Genomic DNA, 15,910 nt, shown 5'->3' with positions numbered 1-15,910 from the left:
CTCGGAGCCCTGGGCTGGCTCCGCCTCCCGGGACACAAGTGCGCGGCACACCCAAAGCCGCAGAGCGCGAGCCTCGGGGTCGACCTAGGGCCCTGGGGGCGGGGCGCGCCGGGTGCGGTGGGCGGGCCCTGGGGGCGGAGTGGGCCCAGGTGAGGTGGGCTGTCCCTGGAGGCGGGGCGGCCCGTGGGGGAGGGGCGAGGCGGGGCGGGCCCGGAGGGGGCGGGCGCAGGCGGTGTCTGGCCCAGGGGGCGGGGCCGGGGCGGGCCCCGGGGGCGGGCTCAGGCGGCGGCTAGGCCGATCGTGCCGCAGGCCGGCCGCAGGCCCAGCGCGCCACCATGGAGCGACAGCCCAGGCAGCCGCTGGGACCGCTGCAGCAGCAGAGGCATCCGAGGAGGAACGGGGGCTGAAGCCGCGGCCTCCGGGTAGTGGGCCCGTGAACACCCGCCGTCCCCGAGCCCCGACTCCTCCTCCCTGCCTTCCCGGGCGCAGGCGGTGACCCTGCCGGACGATGCGCGCCCCCGGCCGCCCCCGAGGCTGAGCCCGCCGCCCCGCGCTCGGCCCTCGCCCTCGCCGTCGCCCCCCATGGCCTTGCCGGGCGCCGAGGTCGCGGCTGACAGGCCGGGGTCGCCGGCGCCGGGCGCCCCCGCCGGCTCCGCGTCGTCGTCGTCCGCCTCCTCAGGCGGCTCGGCCTCGGCCTCGGCCTCGGCGGGAGCGGGGCTGTGGGCCGCGCTGTACGACTACGAGGCGCGCGGCGAGGACGAGCTGAGCCTGCGACGCGGCCAGCTGGTGGAGGTGCTGTCCCAGGACGCCGCCGTGTCGGGCGACGAGGGCTGGTGGGCCGGCCAGGTGCAGCGGCGCCTCGGCATCTTCCCCGCCAACTACGTGGCGCCGTGCCGCCCGGCCGCCCGCCCCGCGCCGCAGCCCGCCCGGCCGCCGCCGCCGCGGCCCGGCTCGCCGGTGCACGTCGACTTCGAGAGGCTGGAGCTCCAGGAGCTCATCGGCGCCGGCGGCTTCGGGCAGGTGTACCGCGCCACCTGGCAGGGCCAGGAGGTGGCGGTGAAGGCGGCGCGCCGGGACCCGGACCAGGACGCGGCGGCGGCGGCCGAGAGCGTGCGGCGCGAGGCCCGGCTCTTCGCCATGCTGCGGCACCCCAATATCATCGAGCTGCGCGGCGTGTGCCTGCGGCAGCCGCACCTCTGCCTGGTGCTCGAGTTCGCCCGCGGCGGCGCGCTCAACCGCGCGCTGGCCGCCGCCAACGCCGCCCCGGACCCCCGCGCGCCCGGGCCGCGCCGCGCGCGCCGCATCCCCCCGCACGTGCTGGTCAACTGGGCGGTGCAGATCGCGCGGGGCATGCTCTACCTGCACGAGGAGGCCGTCGTGCCCATCCTGCACCGGGACCTCAAGTCCAGCAACAGTAAGTGAGGGCGGGGTGGGGGAGGGGAGGACGCAACCGCGCCCCGCGCAGCCCACCTCGGTGCGGGTGCTGGGCGGGCTCCGCGGGGCCAGGTGCCCGGGGGAAGGAGGCGGGGGTCGGCCTCCCGATGCCGGCAGCCCCTCCTGCTCCGGCCTTCCGGGGCTCAGAAGGCCATCTGGACCCTGGTTACTTGCTTTGGGGCACGTGGTACACTTACCTTGCCGGGTTTCTTTCAGGTGCCTTTTTTAGAAAGGCAGATCAGACTTGCTTGCCGAAGACACAGTTGTAAAATATCGGGGCTTTCTGGAAACTTCACGGTGCTGTTTGGCCTTTGGGTACAATAAGTGGTTCATTTGGATAGAACTTTGCAAACCGAGGCCTTCCTCGGGAACCCATGGCCCCCCGTCTTGCCTAGTGGCCTACATCAAACTGCCCTTTCCTTCAGCTTTACAAGCACTGTGTTGAGGTCTCTCCTTTCCCACTTTAAATATGGCTTCATGTCCTTCGACGTTTCCAAAGACTTTTCATTCAGATGTCTCTGCCCATGAAGTAGATTTTCATTATTGGTTCGGTGGCTTGAGTGTTGGTGAATAGTCTCCAGACCCAGAAACACCATTTTGTGCCATCGTGCCCTTTGGGGTGGATTTCAGAGCAAGTTCATTGTCCTTGTGCGGGTACTTGAAATCCTGAAGACCTGGCCTGTATCATTCACTTTGTTTATAAATCAGGTGCATTTTCCAGATGTCAGTAAGGAACTGACAAATGAACTAAACACAGATCCTATTACATTTCATCGTATAAAAGATATAACAGCATTAGCTGCTTAAAGTTTGTTCTTCAGTATTGCAGATCACTTCACATTCTGAGTGTCCTGTCCATGGATCCCATAAGCCCTCTCCCCAGTGAAGTCCTGCGAGCCTTTGTCTGCCGGAAGCTTCCTGCAGAACCGGGTATTTTAAGGACAGCTGGAGCATCCTGCTTGCTCTGGTTCTTCGCAGTTGCCACAGTTCTGTGATAGACATGGAACCTGGCCTTTTACAAACCTACTCTGTTTCAGGACATCGAATCACCAACACAGGGACTTCTCTGGTGTAGTGGTTAAGACTCCAAGCTTCCACTGCAGGGGGGCACGGGTTCAATCCCAGGTCCTGGTCCAGGAACTAAGATCCCACATGACGTGGGGCGCAGCCAAAACAAAAAACAAAACAAATCACCAACACAGGCAAACTATTTGGGTTGGACTCATCCTTAGATGGAAAAATTAAAGGGTCTGTAACTATTATTTTTGCATTATGCTTAGGTTGTTTCGTAATAATGCTTGAGATCCATGTGGCCTGTTCACAAAGAAGAGCAAGTTTGCTAGTGTTTGTAAAAGCACAGGAGGCTAGATTAACCCATGTTCCAACGTATAAATGAAAAACTTTAAAAGAACTAATACTGTTAAATAGTGAAAAGAAATAATATGACCTTGGAATAATAACGTGGTTAAATAGTTTTTATTGACACCAGAAAAACTTGTAGGGTGGAACAAGTAGACTACTGTGTCTCTGGGAGATATTATGTAATCTGAAGGTGATTATGTGCTGCAACTTAGTTTTCGAAAGACTTTTCACCCTCAGAATAAGTTGCCTAACTTCCTGGAGCATTTTAATTTCTGTAATTGTCAGGCAGGGTTGCCTTTGCACTTGAAGTATCGTACTTTTAAAAAGACTTAATTGGCTAGGTCACTCACCTAGCCAAATGTTTGTTACGATATGACCACTTCTATAGTTTTTTAATTTCTACAACATAGCATTTTGAATGGGGCCTAAAAGGTACAGATCACAGCATCTAGCACATTGCCTTATCTTGGCTCTGGCGTTATTTATTCAATGAATAAATGCAGATACTTTGAGACCCTCTTATATATGAAGCCATAACTTCTTTTTTTTTAAATTTTTTAGAATTTATTTATTTATTTATTTTTGGCTGCGTTGGGTCTTTGTCTCTGCGCGCGGGCTTTCTCTAGTTACAGCGAGCGGGGGCCACTCTTCGTTGCGGTGCGCAGGCTTCTCATTGCGGTGGCTTTTCTTTGTTTTGGTGCACAGGCTCTAGGCACACGGGCTTCAGTAGTTGTGGCACAGCGGGCTCAGTAGTTGTGGCTCGTGGGCTCTAGAGCACAGGCTCAGTAGTTGTGGCGCACGGGCTTAGCTGCTCTGCAACATGTGGGATCTTCCCGGACCAGGGCTCGAACCCGTGTCCCCTGCATTGGCAGGTGGATTATTAACCACTGTGCCACCAGGGAAGACCTGAAGCCATAACTTCTTTTTCAGACTGTTTGAGTACAGCAGAGACTCTATTACAGTGTATTTTGTTTGACTTCATTGGTTATTTGCTAATGGTGGTAGTGAGTTAATGATAATGTAAACAAGGTTTTAAAAATCAATATTGAATTTTAGTTTTATTCTTTAGTCTACTCATGTAACAAAGAGCCAGTATACGACTACTTGGACCAGAGCTAGTAGAAATTATTGTTTAAAGCAAATGTTTACATTTATCATAGTAAGATATGGCTCTCAATATGTTTTCTCTTTTCTCATTGGTCTTTTTTTTTTTTTTCTGTCATATAGTCTGAGACAATGTTTATGTTGAAATAAAGGCTGATCTTGTGATGGTACAAACAACTTTGTCCCTTCTCTAACAGATAGCAAAAGATTGAAAGTTGAGCCACATTAGCAAGTTTTAAGCATCATTTATGTTGTTTAAATATGCTAGGCCCTGTCACTCCCAGACGCCAAGTAAATAGAAAACGCTTTGCTAAATCTGTATAGCACAACTAGAGAGCGAGACAAGGCAACCTTGAGTTACTGTGAAAAGGGCCGGTTTTATATGCACTCAGAGCAGAGAAAACTCATCATGAGCTGGAACTCATTTATTCAACAGATTTTGAGGGCCCACCCTGTCCCAGGCATTTCTGGGCCCCGGGACGCAGTGGCAAAGCAGATGGCAAACAGTGTCCCCGCCGGCACAGGGCTTAGTCAGATAGGGAAGATAGATGACAGTCATGCAAATATCAGGAAGTGCTGTCGAGCAAAGAAAGCATGGTGAGGGGTGGAGAGCGAAGGGGTGGAGGTTGAGGGTGCTGGTAAGATGGGGTGATCAAGGGAAGCCACTCCGAGGAAGTGACACAGAGAGCTGGAGGAGGAGGAATGAGTCGAGCAAAGATCCAGGCAAAGAGCAGATGATGCAGACGTGAACCTCACTTGTTGGAGGACTGGGGAGAAGGCAGGACGGCTAGGGCAGAGAGTGGAGTAGCGGTTGGTAGGGGTGGCTTGCAGGCCGTGTTCCATGTGGACACTCCACTCTGAGCGCCGTCCAAAGCCTTGGAGCGTTTTGTGCAGAGGAGGGGCATGATCGGATTTCTGTGTCTCCAGGATTACCCTGGACACTCTGGAGAATGGACTGGTAATTGGCCTGAGTGAAGGCTGGGGAGGTTCTCCAGGCCAGAGAAGACACTGACTTGACTGAGGGGCAGTAGCAATGGAAGTGGTTTTCAGGGAAGTTACCAGGACGGAGTGAAAAGAAAATGGTACGGTATGTGAATTGCTGAGGAGGGTTTGAATTATTAGAATTTAGTCTTAAGTGTTTTGTTTATTCTGGTGTAGTTCAGGACTGAAAGAAAATTGCATGGCATGATTTATGGTTCCTTTCTTACTAATGTTGCTTACTGTGTTCTACCCTTTTTTTTTTTTAAAGCAGAAAATAAACGTTCCATGACAAACTGAGCCAGAGACTTTGGTAGCTGCTTATTTGTGTACTTTTTTATTTCAGTGATTAAGCATCTTTTTATCCCAATTTTTTGGTTTTTTTTAGCCCTCTGGGAATAATTATTATCTATATAATTATCTACAAGGACATCTGCAGTCTATAAATAGACATAGTTACATTTCTTATGAAATGCAGTTTAGAGCTTTTGCTAGAACAGACTACAAAAGGAATCTAAATTCTGTTTTAGCTTCTCTCATTAGTGCAGTATTAATAAAGGAACTATTTGAGAAAATTATAGCCAATGTGATCTCCAAATAAGGTGCTTAAAAAGCTCATAAGAGTGATCTGGGGGAGCTATTAATTACGCTATTATCAGTTAAGAGAAATGCGTCTTCTCCCTTCTCCTGTCTGTGCAGCTTCATACCACAGCCTCTTCCTATTCCAAGGGTCAAGGGAGATCAGTCCAAAGAGCCCCGTGGTGACAGAGAGCTAATCAGCTTGTGAAACAGAATTGGCTAAAGATGTATTTTTGGAAGAAGAGCAATCAGAACAGGTCACCACATCTTCCCCTACCATTTTTATGCTTGCATATTAAAAAATAAATAATCCACTTTTCATTTTTTATAGTTGAAAGGAGGGGCAGTAATTTAGTGCCGGATTATGCTCACTTTTCACTGTACATCTCTGATCATTTTGTAGTCATTGTCAAGTGTATTAAAGTATGCGAATGGCAAGAGGAGAAGGGAAGTCTCCATCGTTTCAGAAGGCCGTCTGTAATTCCTGCTTTCCCACACTAGCCTGTGAGGGTTGAACTTTTCCAGAATAGTGCAGAACCAGAAGGAGCCTTGGCTTTGAAGTCAGACCTGGGTTTGAATATTGGTGTCGTCCTCTGCAAGCTGTGTGACCTTGGGCAAGTGTTATAATCTCCTTGAGCCTGAAAGTCTTGACTTCTGATACTGTCAGGAGTCCTGCAGGGAAAATCTGTTTAATTTTTTTTTATCCCTTCCTAGGCAATTGGGTAAATTCCGCATGAAAGTAGGTGGCTTTTTTAGGGAACAGTTAGGAGTCAGGTGTGGCTAGAATGAAAGGAAGACGGGCTTTTGTTGGGAAGGAGACAGGCGTTTAACAAGTGGCCAGACAGCATGGCCTTGAATGCCACGCTGAGAGGTGTGGACTGTCTAACAGCAAAAGCGAGCCATTGACAGTTCTGAGGAGGAAAGTGCTCTGATCTGCTGTAAGACAAACATCTACAAAGAAAAACATATAAGCTTGGGATAATTTGCTTTATGACTGTATCTGTCATAGGCTATCAGGGCAGAAATAGAAAATAAAATACTTGGACATTGGTTTGGCATAAATTATTTCTCATTTATGACCAGAGCCTAGTTTTTATAATCACTATTTGTTTAATGAGCGAATTTAGGGTACTTTCTTCCTCTGATTCACCAGAGTTAGAAAATAATGACCAGATTTACCATGTCAGGCTGATGATTTTAACTCCAAATTTCAGTGTGACTGTCTCCAAACCCTCTGTGCTACTTGAAGGGCTCCCAAAAGGTGGAATGAAGGAATTTTAGGGGGCAGAAGAAGGGTTCCTGGTGAGGCTGGGCGAACTATGCTGGTTTTATTTTGGAGCCTGAAACAAATTTGTACAACTGACTCTGAATCAGTATGAATTTAGTTATCTTTAAAAATTCATCTTCTTCAAATATTGGTTTGTCTTTAAGTAAATAATAGTAACAGAAACAATAGCTGACATTTATTTAATGCTTACTAGATGCTGGGTATTGTCCAAACTTTATCCTCATTTATTCCTCACAGCGACCTTTTGAGGTAGGTACTTTAAGTATCCCCATTTTACAGATGAAGAAACTGAAGCCAGGGATTAATTGACTTGATCAGGGTCACTCCACTTGTCAGAGAATTGAATCCAGGGCCTCTAATCCCAGAACTTGAGCTTTTATCTTCTTCATAGAGTGCCTTGGTTACCAGTTCTCAGATGTTTGTTATCAGAACCCCAAAGAGCTTTTGTTGATGTGGGTTCTAGCTACTGATATTTACCATATTAGAAATTTAAAATGATAAATCTAAAGATATTTAATATAAAAGTAACAATAGATCCGTTACATGTTAATGTAGGGGGAAACCCTTATTTTCCAAAACAAATTTAGTGAAGAGAGTGGCATTGCTTTACTCTTTTGAAGCTCACTTTGATGACATGAAGGAAGACAGATGAACATTCACATCTGCTTCTGCATTTAATCTGTCGCTACCTTAGGGCTGCTCAGGGTCCTGGACCATACTTTGAGAACCCCTAGGCTAGATGGCCAGTTCTGCTGATGGAGAATGGCACTCCAGAGTAGTTGCTTCCACACCTAATGTAGCATCAAAAGCTCCCCATAAACTTCTAAAAATAAAATTCCCTGTCTCACTTTTGGATATTCTGATTTGGTTGCCTTAGTTGGGAATAAGCAATGAATTTTTTCCTAACATTTTATTATCAAAATCTTGGACTATACAGAGTTGAAGGGACTTTTAAGTAAACACTTCTGTACTCACCACCTAGATTCTACCATTAATGTTTTACTAAGTTGGTTTAATACAAACCTCACCCTATCCATCCATCAGTCCATCCTGAGCTTGGGATGCAGCAGGATATTTTTTTAAAAAGCTTTTGGGTGATTCAGGTGCAGAGCCAAGTTTGGAAGCTGCTGTCCAAGGGACCAGATGTGTGGGTCCCTTCTCATGGTTCTCTGGGTTGGTATAGAAATTCCACCATGGCCGCAGACTGTATCCCAAATCCAGTGAACTGTCTGGTGACATTGGATGGCTGGGTCACAGTAGGCACTAAGTGAGGGTATGGGTGGCTTATTCGGGGCTTGTGTCTCTGGGGAAAGGATTATCCAAGCATTTGTCCCACTGACCTGGGGGGACAAATGGTGCTATTGTGGCATCTAAGATTTGGGCTCTGACTCTACTACTCTCCAGCCATGGGCTCATGGGCCCCGACTTTCTGAATAGGGTGACGTGAGGATCAGTGAGATAGTGTACTCCTGGCATCAGCACACTTTCCCCTGCAGGTCCAGATGATAAATATGATTGCTTTGCAGACCATCTAGTCTCTTTTGCAACTCTTCAAGTCTCCCGTTTGGCCCATAAGATATAGTTTGCTGACCCCTGGTATTTATCAAAGTATTTAATAAACTGTAAGATGCAACCTAAATGTAAGCTGGTGACTATACTCATTTTTACATATGGTTTGGAAGCTCTCTGAGGGCTTTAAATGTTTCCTAATTTGTGTGTGTGTGAACTCCTTGATACCTAAAAGTTTTCTACAATTCTTTGTAACCCAAGGACTTTATTATTATTCATTCTGCAAAATATAGTGCCATGTTGTCATACATTTATTCATCTTGGTTGGGTGTGAGGGTCTTCTTAGTTCAGCTGACTCACTTGATCCAGGCCAGACAGTGGTACAAGGAAACAGTCCTGAGCTTTGTTCCTTTAGGGAGTACTGCCATCTGCATGCTTTGGCAGGTCTACTTGTAACTTGGGTTGATAAGTTGAGGGTCAGGGAGAAGGCAGGAGGTACTAAGTTACCGCGTTGTAACTGTTTCACTACCAGAGTTCATTACTAGGACATTTTTTACGCTCTTTGAAAAAGAGCAGATCACTTGCCATTTGGGGGAAGTATCTTGATTGCATATAGGATGTTTGAGTGATTGTTGGCTTAATTGACTTTCAGGAATTATTTTGTTTCAGGTTTTCTGCAAATATTGACTCATAATATCAACTATATTACTTTCTGTTTACTAATATGTTAATGTAGCATATTGTGGAAGATTCCTCCCCCATCAGTTTACTTTGTTCCGTACCTTGACAAAATATTGAAAATACTCCGCTGACAGAAATAGAGAGCTAGATTTTCACACAATGAAATGTAAGAAGTTTTCTCATTAAAACTGTGTGTTGTGTGTGTCCATGAAAAGTTCCGTACCGCGGCGTTTGCTTTTGGTGTTAAGAGCGATGTGAAGCTGTGTTTTAGCTGACCGCGTCTCTCTGGACTTTGCAGAAGTGTCTCTCCTTGTGTTTAGCGAGCTGACTCATTCATTCACATCACAGTTATTTGGTGACTGTGTGCTACGTGCCAGGGACACTCCAGGCTCTGGGTGGTCAGTGGTGAGCAAAGCAGAAGCAAATTCCTCCCCTCGTGGAATTTACATGCCAGTGGGCAACATGGACAGTAAAGGGTAAATAGTGAAAGATGTAGTATGGTGGAGGGTGGTAAGTGCTCAGTAGAAAAACTAAAAGTTGAAAAGGAGGGTGAAAATGTTGGGGTGAGGGGTTGAAGGCTTAGAGTGTATGGCTAAGGAAGGCCTTCCAGAAAAGGAAGCAAAACCTAAAGAAGTGGGAAAGTGGGTCATCTGGGGAGACAAACCCTCGTAGAGGGAAGGGAAATTGCTCCCCAGAGCAGGAGGCCGGTGTGACAGGAGAATCATGAAAGGGAATCACGGGGCACCAGGGAGAAGGGGGTCAGACCACGCAGGGTCTCGTCAGCCACTGGAGAGGTTTGGGCTGAGGCCCGGGCTCTGAGCGCCATTGTAGCAGATCACACGGCTGCAGTTTTGAGAACAGATGGAGAACCAGGGTGGAGGCGATCACTTGGGACTTGGCAGCGTGTCTGTGGCATGAAAGCCCTGAGATTGGCTGAGATTATCTGGGGACTGAGTGCTCATAGGAAAGACCAGAGGTCAGGGACTGAGTCCTGGAGGGTCACCATCGATTAGAGGCCCCGGAGACAGGGAGGAACCAGAAGAAGGAGCAGCTAGAAGAGTGAAAACGAGGGAGTGTTGTGATGCTTGGGAACCAGAGAAGAACGTGATCCAGGGAAGAATGATCAGCTGTGTCAGTCGCTGCTGATGGATCAATATCCAGATAACTGCTTTGTTATCATTATTTCTAAAACAGTCTGTACTGTTTAGGAGGGCACAGGTGAGTTGGTTTTCTATAATCAGCAGCTGACTTGACATGAAAAGGCTACACTAATTCATCTTCTTCCTTCTCATTCTTCCCCTTACAGTAGTCACTCACTCATGTAACAGCTATTTATTGAGTATATAAAAATGGTAGATGCTGTGCAGTAGAAATAAACCAATATTAAACAAATATTAATTGGGTGCAAATTCTTTCCTGCAGTTGCTTACAATTTAGTTAGAGAGGTGAGACCCACAAGTGAGATAAGGCAGTGTTTAAGTGTAGTAATGGGAGTGGCACAGCTTTAAGTGCGTTAGAAATGCAGAGAACTTCTAGTGAGGTTATGAGGAAGGCACCCAGGGGGACACGGTGTTGATATTCACAGGCTCATATAATATTGGAACAGGGAGACAGTGACAGAGCTGCACATTTTGTTTTCTGTTGTTTGTTTTGTTTTGTTTTTACTAGAAGGAGAAAATGAGATTCCAAAGGCCAGTGGACTTGAAGGCCGCCTCACAGTTAGTGCTGCAGTGCAGCGAATCCAGGGCTGGTGCCCGGTGGCTTCCATGGGAAATGGAGGCCAGGTATGGCTTTGCGGAGGATGCAAGGGGAAGGCAGTCCACGCAGCAGGCGCCAGGAGCTCAGAGACACTGATGCAATGCCGTGTTTCTTAGAAGTGGCTTTTAATGCACAGAATCGTAGAGTGTAGGGTTTCTTTCGGAGAGTCCGGGAAGAGCTGAAAAGATCATGGAGACCGAGGTTGAGAAGGGGCTTGAAGATCAGGACAAAGGCCTCCAGAGACTGGTGAGCGAACGAGTGGTGTAGGTGCGGGAATAGACGGAAGAAATGGGAGGAAAATCGGTGCTCTTTGGTAAACTCAGACAGTTACCATTTTTTTCCCTGTAAATGAATGGTTGATTGTTTTCAGAGTTGAAATTCACGGAGTAACCTTCCTGTCTTAGACTGAGACTCGGTGTTTTGTTAGTATATTCTTTCACATTGCTGCTTTTCTCAACTGATTTCTTTCTTACGACCTTTTTTTTTTTTTTTTTTTTGGATAACATATTCCTAGTTAAAGGTTAATTAAAATGAACCTATTTGTCTCAAATGGAATTTGGACCAGCACTCCCATAAATGTTGAGGAAATAGAATGGACACATTGTAATTGCTTTTAAAAATATACATTATATACTATAATTCGGAAAATTCCAAAGTGAAACTTCAAAGGAGCCGGAAAAATCGAGTGCCTCATGGTTGAATAAGTAGACAGAACACAAGTTGTAGAGGCTGATTGTTAAAGAATGGGGCTAACGGGGGTCAAAAATCTTTACGGACGTGGCACAAGCCGGGGGCTGAAACACTGGTCGCTAGGTCGCTAACGAGAATTGACCATTTCTGTGGCCCAGAGGGTGGATGTGCCCCTCTGTGCATGGTCCTTCCCGGAGGTCCTCTTCCTGGTGAGGTCAGGAGGCGGAAGCACCGCCAGCCTGCTCGGCTGAAACCTGGCCAGGTGCCTGGTCACGTGACCTGTCGGGACACTGGCTATTTCTGGTTTCGGTCACTTTGCCCCAAAGATAAGGAATTTGAGGAATTCTGCTGAACACCTCTGAAATAGAATCCAGAACAATGGGCCTTTCATGGAACTCTAAACTTTTGACGTTCAGAGTGTTATTTTAACTTGTTTTCTGTTAGTTGAAAGCTCCCATGGAAACTTTGGACTCCGGGGTGAGGGCAGGTGTTTTAAAGCCCGCCATGCAAAGGCTGCTAATACTGCATTCTGCCATGGCATTGCTTGGGAAATGCGATCAATTTAAAATATTTAGCTTTTAGTTCTCACTTAGAGTTCCGTTTGTATTTATTTTAGAGTTGCCTTTCTGAGCTTTTTGCTCCTTAAGGGCTGCCAGGCCTTACTTGGGGCCTGGGGACATAGCATGGTTTTAATGCCCATTTTAATCAGTGCTTCCTCATGCCTTCCTAATTTGGATGTTTTTCAGAAGGAGGAGATAATGTATGTGAAAGTGTCTTGGAAAACAAAGTTTTATAGAACTGCAAGCCATCTTGATCATTAATTTGGAGTCTTTTTTGGTGGTAAGGATATCATAGTTTAAAAGTGAAATCAGTATGTATTATAAGGCGGAAAAATGTAATACAGCTGATGATTAATCTATAATTAATCTGATAATTAATCTATCTGTTATTTTTTGTTTCTGTGGCTTAAGTATATAGGGTTTTAAAGGATTAGATATTTATTTTTCTGGATATTCATGAGGAATCAGGACTGAGAAATAAATATTCCTTAAACTGAATGGAAGGAAGGAAAATTCAAAAATTAACAAAATGAAATTTCTGGTTGTTCTGCCCCCTTTTTATAACTGATAGCTTTATATGTAGCACGGAAGACTGGAAAGATAGTCATGCAGATGGGATCTGAAGCGTGGCCCTGTATTGTAGCCGTATGATCTGGGATAACATTTCTGAACTGTGAACTGGAGACTGTAATTTCCATTTCATACAATGGCATGAGGATCCAATGAGATATTATGTGAGTGGAAACAACTCTATATAGAAGAGGATTAATAAATGGTAGGCAATAATCTTGTTAGAACTGGTGATAATTATCGTTAATAGAAACTATTCCATTGGCCATTTGATGTAGAAGGTACTGCGTTAGGTGATTGGGGGATAGAAGGAGGTGCTTCCTCTCCAAATCTTACAGTTAGAAGATCGCTTGGGGAAAGGAATATCACAACACAACAGTATTTATTCAGTATTGGCGACTTATATAATAAGTCCCCACTCAGCTGTCTCACGTTGGTTCTCTCCAGTTGCATTAACTCTGTGACTTCTGCGACTGTCTAAATTGATGATACGAATGTGAATCTATTGCAAAGTGAAATTTTCAGGCCTTGCAAAGTGATAGGATTTCCTGACATCCGTGAAAGTGATTTTGAAGGTTTGCTAAACACACGTTCAAACCCATCAATAAAAGGTGTGTGTGGGTATGTGTATGTGTCATCCTTTCGAAATGCTTACTGTGTCTCAGCCCTTGTTCTGAGCACTTTACATGTATTCATTTCCTCCTCTCTACAACATTATGATGTATGTGCTGTCATAATTCCCATGACAGGCAAGGAAGCAGAAGCACAGAGTCCAAACCGAGCAGTCTGGCCCTGGAGTGAGTGCATGCTTCCATCGCTATGCCACAGCGCCTCTACTTAGATCAGATGATGACTATCCAACGGCAGGAAATCAGAAAGGAGGAGAATGGGCACCTGCTATACAGAGAGATTTCCGAAGGATAAAGAAATCGCTTGTGAAAAATTGATAAATGCTGTCAACTGAGCAATGCAGGCAGTAGTTAGGACCATGGGCCCAGGGGTCAGACTGCTTGAGTGGCACTGCTCCTCAGCTGCGTGACCTTGGATGGATTACTCAACATCTCTGTGTCCCAGTTTCCTTATCTGTCAAGTACAGATGATTAATGATATCCACCTATAGCATTGTGGTGGGGATTATCTGATTAAGATACCTGTAAGTGTACCTGACAGACAGAATGTGCTCAGTCAACGCTCATTATTCCTATAACATTTGGGCAAATGGTCCCCCATAAGATCACATTCCGCAGATCAAACGTGAAGAGCGTCTTATGCTAGTCTCCAATTTTGTCTGGATAATTTAGTCTAAGAAACCTCCCACACTTGTTCGTTTTTGTCCTTCTAAGAGTTAGTGCACAGTTGCAACGATGACAAAAATGTTGTTGAATAAAGAATAAAGTAAACTGATTTTTCTGTTATTTTTCAAGGTGAAACCTGAATAACAACTCTCCCCACCCCCCAGACATAAATTCTATGAACTCTGAAGTTTGGATTACTCTTCAATTGGATTCAGTGTTGCTGAGTTTTTTTCAGTACTGATTATCCTCTGATAATGAAGACCTATCTCTTGGGATTTTTGCGAGGATTGAATGAAATAGCACTTGTACAGTACAAGGAATATAGTGAATACCGACGATGGCTAGTGACCCTTAGGACTTGGTTCTTATTTCTAGTAGATGGGAAGTGGCACGGGCAAAGGACACACAGAAGAGTGGGCCCCTTTTGTTAATTTCACCTGCAGACACTAAGCACCTGCGCTGAACCAGACACAGAGTGGGTGCGCGCGGGTGAGCGTGAATTGCACGAGTTTCTCACCATTGTCTTCCTCTCCTTGCCATCTCACCGCCCACACACACACACACACTCTCTCTCCCTCACTTGTACGCTCCCTGTTTCACACTTACATACTCACTGTCTCAGAGCTAACAGCAGTGGAGGAGTCTGATGAAAGCACACAGTCTGGTACCTGGTGCCTCGTAGGACTGTCACAGAAACACAGAGCTCACGGGAGTGTGGAGGAGGTGATGGTCCCCGGCTTGGGGGTATTTGGAACGTGTCGCTGAGCAGGAATCATTTGGGCTGGATGAGCAGCCGGCCTGCCTTGAGCAGAGCAAGCTCGCACGTAGAGGCACGGGGCGTAGTTTGAAGTGTAGGTTGCTGTGCGAATCTAGGGGCTGTGATTGCCCAGGTTTTGGAGTGTGAACCTTCTCCCTGAGTTATGGGGAACCATGGAATTTTTTTTTTTTTTAATAAATTTATTTATTTATTTATTTATTTTTCTTTGGCTGTGTTGGGTCTTCGTTTCTGTGCGAGGGCTTTCTCCAGTTGAGGCGAGCGGGGGCCACTCTTCATCGCGGTGCGCAGGCCTCTCACTATTGTGGCCTCTGTTGTTGCGGAGCACAGGCTCCAGACGCGCAGGCTCAGTAGTTGTGGCTCACGGGTCCAGTTGCTCCGCGGCATGTGGGATCTTCCCAGACCAGGGCTCGAACCCGTGTCCCCTGCATTAGCAGGCAGATTCTCAACCACTGCGCCACCGAGGAAGCCCAGAATTTTTTTTTTTTAATGCAGGTTTATTGAGGTATAATTTATATAAAAATTCACCCCCTGAGGGCGTTCAGTTTGATGAGCTTTGACAAATGTATATAATCCCGTAACCACCACCACCCAGAGGGAATTTGCATCACCCGGAAAAGCTCTCCCATGTAGCGCTGCCGTCAGACCTTTCGCCTCAGCCTCCAGAAACCGCTGGTCTGATTTCTGTCCCTCTTCCAGGATGTCATAAGGGATCATAGTACATAACCTCTCATGTGTGGCTTCTTTCTCAGTGGAATGGTTTTCAGATTCATCCCTGTTGTGACATGTATCGGTAGTTTATTCATGAGAGGTTTAAAAAAATAAAAGGATGCCACGACACTATAGGAAGATGAATCTGCTCGGGGTGGCGTGTGGATGAGAGAGGAGAGAGGGGCAGGACCCACTCCAGTGAGAACGATTGTAATTCAGGTTTGGGACAGTGAAGCCAGAAGTCACGTGGTGGCAGGGAAGTGGAGACGGGCCATCTGCGGGGCATTCGGTTGAACTAGAACAACTGCGCTGCAGGTTGGAAGGCTGGGTTTTAGGGAAGGAGTGAGGAGATAAGTTAGAAAAAACAGTAGGTTTAAACCATTCCTTTTGTAGCAAATGGGAAGGAGTAGCGTGGATATGGAGCTGCATTAGAGCCTCGTGGAAAACCGGGGAGACATTTCTGCTTGGTTATAGGCAGAGAAGTCAACCAGGGGAGAGAGGAAACCAAGGCACCGGCAAGGGCGGGGCAGGTGGGCAGTGATGGGAAGCTCGGTTGTTTTAGCTCCGGCTGCACAGAGAGTTCAGGGCAGTCCCAGCATCAGCTCGGTTCCTGAAA

At 46.9% G+C, this 15,910-nt stretch overlaps 1 protein-coding gene and 1 long non-coding RNA gene across 4 annotated transcripts in view; both read left to right on the top strand.

The window, feature by feature from the left end:
• The first annotated feature begins 224 nt into the window (after positions 1 to 224).
• MAP3K21 (mitogen-activated protein kinase kinase kinase 21) overlaps positions 225 to 15,910 on the top strand; it is a 91,545-nt gene continuing 75,859 nt past the window's right edge. For all 3 annotated transcript variants that reach the window (XR_005016840.1, XR_005016841.1, XM_036828983.1), the window contains exon 1: positions 225 to 1,414. Coding sequence is in view for 1 of the 3 variants with exons in the window: in XM_036828983.1 (XP_036684878.1) it covers positions 583 to 1,414 (832 nt within the window). In the remaining 2 variants the exon portion in view is untranslated. The remainder of the gene's footprint in view (positions 1,415 to 15,910) is intronic.
• Positions 11,928 to 13,327, top strand: LOC118882753. Its single transcript, XR_005016842.1, has 3 exons — positions 11,928 to 12,223; positions 12,515 to 12,718; positions 13,263 to 13,327. It is a non-coding gene; the product is annotated as an uncharacterized LOC118882753 (long non-coding RNA).

Source organism: Balaenoptera musculus, chromosome 16 (genome assembly GCF_009873245.2).
Source record: "Balaenoptera musculus isolate JJ_BM4_2016_0621 chromosome 16, mBalMus1.pri.v3, whole genome shotgun sequence".
Classification (NCBI taxonomy): domain Eukaryota; kingdom Metazoa; phylum Chordata; class Mammalia; order Artiodactyla; family Balaenopteridae; genus Balaenoptera; species Balaenoptera musculus.
Note: the sequence above shows the minus strand (reverse complement) of the source record. Positions and strands in the feature narration are given on the sequence as shown.